Genomic DNA, 6,712 nt, shown 5'->3' with positions numbered 1-6,712 from the left:
GCTGGTAGGGATGTGCCCCTCGCCACCGTGCCCCAGCCCCCACTGCGCTGCCGGCCCCAGAAACCACTGCTGGAGACCGGGAGGCAGCAAGGAGCCAGAGTCAGCGAGGAGGGTGGATGGGACGGGAGGAGCCTGGAGGTAGGGAGGCCGCGCGAGGCCCAGACTCAGCCAGTGGCCATGAGCCTGCTCACGCGCAGAGGCCTGGAACAGAGCAGAAACCATGGACAGGGTCTCAGGAGGGCTGGAGGAGGGCTGAGATTCAGGAGGACTGGTCAGCGGTCCAGAAAGCGACAGGCAGGCGTTCCAGGGAGACCAGGAAGGGGGTGGGTTTCTGGGATCCCCCCTCACAATTCAGAGACCTGTCACAGGGGACCTCAGGCTGCTGAGGTATGTCCTGGAGTGATCTGGCCCTGGGCCTCAGAGGCCCGCCTGTAACGAGGTGGGCAGAGCTCGGCCACAGCAGCTCCAGCTCCCAGCCCCGGGAAGGAGAGCGCATCGTACCCAGCACGCACCCCGCCGCCCCGGGAAGGAGCGGTGGCGGGTCAAACCCTTGCCTCAGCGCGTCTCCCGCCCTGGCTACGGGATGGTGGGCAGAATCAGGCCCCTCCGCTGGGAGGGGGCATCAGGATGGCTGAGTGGCTGGGCCCCCCCGGGCGGAAGGGGGTGTCCCGTCCCCCTCGCTGCCAGGCTCGGGGCTCCTGACTCTCAGCCCTCGCCCCAGCAGGAGAAGGACAGCCGCCCGAGCCCCCGCCCCAACCCCAGACCCACCCACGGCACCCCAGGGCGGGCCCTGCAGAGGTCCCGGGGCCAGCCGGGTGGCACGCGCTCCGACAGCGCCATCGTGCACCAGGAGATAACGGGCCAGGAGCGCCTCTTCCAGGGCGCCTTCCTGGGCAACGAGACGCGCAGCGTGGAGTTCAAGCGCGGCGGCGGCGAGTACCTGAGCCTGGCCTTCAAGCACCACCTGCGGCGCAACGTGTGCGCCTTCCTCAACAGCGAGGGCGGCAGCCTGTTCGTGGGCGTCGAGGACAGCGGCCTGGTGCAGGGCGTGCGCTGCAGCCACCACGACGAGGACCGCGTGCGCCTGCTCGTGGACTCCGTCCTGCAGGGCTTCCAGCCGCAGGTCTTCCCCGACGCCTACACGCTCTCCTTCATCCCGGTGGTCAGCACCTCCGCCTCCGACGCGCCGCTCAAGGTGAGCCGCCGCCAGGAAGCTCTCGGGGTCTGTCCTGTCCCCCCCCACCCCTCCCACCCCCGACTCAACGAGGGAGGGCCCGCCTCCACTCTGCCGAGCAGGGCTGGGTGGGGACGGGGGCCAAGGGGACCGGGGAGAGTGACGGGAGGAGAGGCTGGAAACCCCGTCCCCGGGCTGCTCCGGGAGCCCCCGGGAGGGAGCCCCGGGATGTGGGGGGGCCGCAGTGCCTGCCAGAGTCGCTGTCACCCTTACCAAGGTGATCCGCCTGAGCGTGCACGCCCCCAGGGCCCAGGCCGAGCCGCAGCTCTACGAGACCGACCAGGGGGAGGTGTTCCTGCGGCGGGACGGGAGCATCCAGGGCCCGCTGTCCGGCCACGCCATCCAGGAATGGTGCAGGCAGGTGAGCGGCCAGGGTGGGGGCCCCTCACCGCGCAGTCCGGGCCATGCCATCAGCTTCCCCCGGTGCCCCATCACCCGCCAGAACACGGGAGGGCTGCACTGAAAGCAGCCCACACACTCGGGGGCATCGTGTGGCTGGCCGAGCCGGGGGAGTGGCATATGGAGAAGGCTGAAGACCACCCCAAAGACTGTAGTGCATTTGGGGGGAGGCCCTTACGATGAGGAGGCAGTTAGTGCTGGACACAGTCCCAAGAAAAAGCCTTTTCAAGAGGGCCACATCAGGTGGCAGAGAAGCAGTGGAGGGCAAGGGGCTGCCGGCGAGAGAGGGAAGGACGTGATGGGGCGGCGGCCCACCCGGGTCTGCCCCTGGGACCCGAGGAGGCTCCAGAGGGTGGGTCAGCCCAGGGTCTGGGATGCTGGCAGGCCTCCGGGCGGGCGGCTTCCCTCAAGACCCAGGGCTGACATGTCAGGGGTGGCGGCCGGGCCAGGGACCTGGCTTGCACCTCGCCGGGCCCATGTGGTTCCCGGTGGCCTCGAGTAGGCCCCCCAGGGCCCTCCTGGATCTCGCCCTCCTCCATCGGCTCAACCCCAGGCGGGGGCGGGGCGCGGCCCCCGGCGGCCCCAGCATGGACCTCTACCTCTGTGGCACCCGCAGAAGTGGGCGGCCAAGCTGAGCAAGCTGGAGCAGAGGCTCAAGGTGCTGACGGCGGAGAAGGAGCAACTGAGGCAGCAGCTGCAGCAGCCCGCGCCCGTCTCCTGCACGTGCTGCGTCCTGTGACGGCCCCGGCGCGCGGGCGGGCGACAGAGTGGCGCAGGGGAGGCCAGCTCCACTGGCAGATGCGGGACTGCCTGTGTGAGCCCAAGTCCTCGCCCTGAAAGCCATCTGGGCTGCTCGGAGGTGGATGGGAGCGCAGCCGTCCACGCTCCTTCAACAACAGCCCGAGGGCAGGCTTCAATCCTGAGCAGACCCCGGACTTTGGAGCTGAGGAACTGCTCTTAGCCTGAGCCCCCAGGAACCTTACTTCCAGAAAGAACTGCTAAAAACTCGGCCAGAGCCATCCCAGGGCCAAGCTGTGAGGGACTGCCCTACTCCCTCAGACGCTCATTTTGCCCGGGCTGGGGTCTCTGACCCCAGCGGCGAGACGGGCCAGAAAGGAACGTGTCCTCTTCGGAAAGCCTTTCTGCCAATGGCAAGGCACACTCAGTCACCGGGCACCCGACCCTGGGCTTGCTGGAACTTGTGATTGTCCCAGCTCTTGAATAAATTACATGCACCTGGGGCAAGGATGTTCTTTCTCGGCCGCGCAGTCAGCCCGCTGGACGCAGCTGAGTCCTGAGTCCCATGGCCAGCCCACCTCTGTCCAGGAGGCCGAGCCAGCCCGGGGGTTCCTCCCACCCAGAGCTGGGGGGCCCCGACAGTTGCAATCCACTCCAGCTCGACCTTACAGACCGGGTCCCCTGGAGGGGGGAACAGACTGCTACCTCTTTGTTCAGCTTCTTCATCTGTAAGACAGTGAAATGCACAGGGAGCGGGGGCACTTGGTCATCATCAGACCCGACATCCTATGTCTCCCCAGCACCCACTAGCACCTGCACAGGGTGGAACCTCCAGGCCAAGCACCCTCCAGCCACTAGTGAGGATCCCCCCCTCATCTCCACCAGCAGAGCCCGACACTCCCGAGCCAACATCTGATCATGCCATGCTAGCAGCCAAAGCCCTGCAGGAGCTCCCCATTTCATCAGCGGCAAATTCCAAACAGCGGGCTACCCAATTCTGCACAACCTGGCCCATCTGACCTCAGCCCCTCTGCCCCTTGCTCGGGTGTTCCCGCTACAGAGACCCATTGTCTCCCGAACACACCTGCTGCAGGGCCTTTGCACTGGGTGCTTCCCCGCCTGGAAGGCTGCTCCCCCGAGCTGCAGGGCTGCTGTTTCCTCTGGGCTCCTCCTTCAAGTGGAGGGGAAAGCCAATTCCCTACCCGCCCTACTGCAGATGACACCTCCCTCCCCCTTGCCTGCTTCCGGCCTCCTTCCTCCGCGCACATGTCAGTCACACTCTAGCTTTCCTTGCTGTTCCCTGCGCCACAGTAGAATACACGCTTCCGGGGACAGGGATTTGGGTCTGTTTTGTTCATTGCTAACGTTCAGAACCTAAACCACGGCTGACAGGTCACAGATGCCAAATAGCAACCTGCTGGGGAAACGAGCAATACCCAGCTTAGGGTCCAAGCCACCAGAAGAGCGTGGCACCTGGTCAAACAGGGCATTTCACAGGACAGCCACAGAACACACTTGCGCTGCTCCGCTCTCCGTCGTTGGGCTAGAGGTCCTTGGCCGCATCCGGAGTAGACGGAGCAGCTCTGGCACCGCAGCCCCTGGGTCGTCGGCCAGGAGACCCCTCCTGTGCCAGGCTCGGCTGCTCGGAGACTCGCTCTTCCCACTTACCAACCGCGCCAGCAAGGGAGGCCGGTCTCGTGGCACGTCACTACCCAACTCCTGCTGCTCGTCCGCTGGGCTCCCCGGTCACCCAAACGCAGGGCCGGAACCAAGTTTCCAGAGGCTCCCTGAGAACCGCACAGAGGATGTGCTGCTGAGGAAGTCGGGGGCATTTTGAGCCCCGTCCACATGCTGGGCACAGGCTAGAGGCTGGTCCGGGCAGCACGACCCTCAGAAGTGCCCCTCCTGGGACACAGCCGGTGGCGACAAAGACCAGGTGAGCTGCTCCAGGCCGCTAAGCCCCGGCCCGGCTGGGTGGAAGTGCCACGGCGCCCGCTGCCTCGGCCGGCGGGGCGGAGGGGGGCGCAGGGCTGCTGGGGCTCCACCGGCCCTGGACAGCCAGCCGGGGTCCCTTCTCCACAGGGTTCCCCGAGCGGCCAGCACTTAACCACGGCCAGCTGAGGCCCGGGAACGTGTGCAAACCGTCCCTCGCCCACCAAGCCCTCAGCGTTGTACGGCGCGGCGCTGCCACGTGGGCACGTCGGGAAGGATTCAGGCTGAGCCCACCGGGCGCGAACGGGGCTCGGAACCCACCCCGTCGGCCGCGTCCCAAGCGCCAAGCCAGGCGTGAAGACCTCCGTGAGTGACACGCTTTACTTTGGTCCGCGAGAGACGGAGACGGAGGTGGCGCGGTAACTCCTGCTTCAGGGCCCCAGCGGGGACGGCGGCCTGGAGCCGGCGAGCGCAGGCACGCAGGGAAGCCGCTGCTTCTCCCGATCTCCCCACGGAGCTGTGCTAACCGCGGAGCAACATTCTTCTCCCCAGCCCGGTTTCTCGAATGTCCGAGGCACGGCGGTTGGCCGCGGACCGGCAAGCCAGCCTGAGCCCCGGCCTCGGCCTGTTCGGAGGAGCCAGCTCACGAGGAGGCGGGCTCAGCGGCCAGAGGGCGAGTGGCGCGGACGGCAGCAACAGGCCCCAAGGAGCGCAGGGTCAGTGGCGCTGACGTCACTCTGGGGAGAAACCACTCGGGACACTGCCCTGGACGCAGAAGGCCGGGGGACAAGAGGACCAGCGGCGGACTAAGCGGTCCTGCTGGCTGACAGCCGTCAGCCCGCCGCTCCCGGTTCACACGCACGAAGGCCCCATCCACGCCCGGCAGAGGGAGGGACCCCCGTGAGTAACACGGGCCTCCCCTCTTTGCCACAACCAAGCAGCCCCCACGCTTCTCTGCATCTCTATATGCTGGGAACCCGAATTTGAAGCCTTTGGGGGAAATTCTGGTTTCCCACGAAAAAGAAAGGCTCCTCTCAGTTTTTAAGCAGACGATCAGCTCATCCACTTAAGGCCGCCCCCACCGAGGACAGCCAGGTGCGGACCGGAGGTGACATGGGCACGTCCAGGACCGCACCGAGACATTTCCCGCCCGGCCGCGACATAAAGAGCACAACACACAAAGGCGTGTCTCGTTCTGCGTCATTTATTTAATTTAGAGTACACACGGAGTCTTAGCCGGAGGACAGCGGGCACGCGGCGGTGCCTACGGTTACACCACGTTAAGAAAATAGCTTTTCCAATTGCAGTTCAATGGCAGTAACACCATTCTGGAAGGACAAACTCCCCTCGAGCAAAGCTGTCTATATAGGAGAGGCTCTGAGAGGCAGTTTCCCCAAAAGATTCTTTGTTCTTTTTTTTAAGCAACCCCTTGATGCAAGGAGTATTTCCCAGCCCCAGGGAGGGACTCGCGGCCAGAGGACAGGGATCCTGAAACCACTCTTCAGAGAGACAGACTACTCGCCGTTCCATGTGACACCAAACCAACCGTTCCCTTTGGCCGCCGCGTCCCCGCCACCGCGGGCAGCGAGAGGCCCCGCAGAGCAGCAGTGCCGAGGCTGCTTCCGGTTTCACCGCTCCTGGTGGCAAGCAATGCCCTCGGGTTACCAGCACCAAGTGTCGTCGGCACTCGCTAACTGATCCCTCCTCGGTCCACGGGGCACACGCCTTGTGGTCTAGGCATTCCAGGGGAAGCAACGGGCTGCACGCTTGAATCCACGATGACGGGAGGTAGTTGGAGAAACGAGGTGATTGCTGGGCACCCCCCCGGCGCGAGCGTCATCCACCCCCGCCCAGAGGCCCCCTTCCTCGGCAGAGCGCCGCGGAGACCACGTGGGGTGTCGACACAGGGCGGCACTGGGGAGGGGCCGGCACACAGGATGGGACATGCGAGTCACAAAGTCTTCCAAATACCTTTCTCCCCCATAATAAAATAATCTTAATAAAAACATAATTTAAAGGAAGTGTCAAAAGTTGAGTGTAAAATCAAAACTGTAAACTCTCAAAGTCCGAAGGCGCTCTTGAAGAATCACCCCTGTTTAAAAATAAAAAGAGCAGTTATATGACATATATGCAAGTAGGAAAGTTAGAGTTCATAGTCGGCTGCTACCGCAAACCATGCCCGCTTCCCCATGAAGACCAGGAACAGGAGCCTAATATGGGTCATTAGAAGCTAACTCCGGAATTCCTGCACAGTCCTACACTTCCCAGATCGTACGAGGCTTCCTCCTCCACCCCAATGCTGGCGTTCTTGTCCGCGCACCCAGCCTCCCCACAGGGCCGCCAGCAGGGAGAGTCGGGACTTAACCGACTACCCGGCCCCCGGCTGGGAACGTTCGCTTCTCTTTCGGG

General features: G+C 64.5%; 1 protein-coding gene across 1 annotated transcript in view; it reads left to right on the top strand.

The window, feature by feature from the left end:
* Window positions 1–6,324, top strand: part of SLFNL1 (schlafen like 1) — a 12,833-nt gene extending 6,509 nt beyond the window's left edge. The window contains exons 2-4 of the mRNA XM_081818218.1: window positions 725–1,195; window positions 1,452–1,595; window positions 2,250–6,324. Of these exons, the coding sequence (XP_081674344.1) occupies window positions 725–1,195; window positions 1,452–1,595; window positions 2,250–2,372 (738 nt within the window). The 3' untranslated portion in view covers window positions 2,373–6,324. The remainder of the gene's footprint in view (window positions 1–724; window positions 1,196–1,451; window positions 1,596–2,249) is intronic.
* Window positions 6,325–6,712: the final 388 nt, after the last annotated feature.

The sequence above is a fragment of the Leptonychotes weddellii genome, chromosome 4 (assembly GCF_054177405.1).
Source record: "Leptonychotes weddellii isolate Sample4059 chromosome 4, ASM5417740v2, whole genome shotgun sequence".
Classification (NCBI taxonomy): Eukaryota; Metazoa; Chordata; class Mammalia; order Carnivora; family Phocidae; genus Leptonychotes; species Leptonychotes weddellii.
Note: the sequence above shows the minus strand (reverse complement) of the source record. Positions and strands in the feature narration are given on the sequence as shown.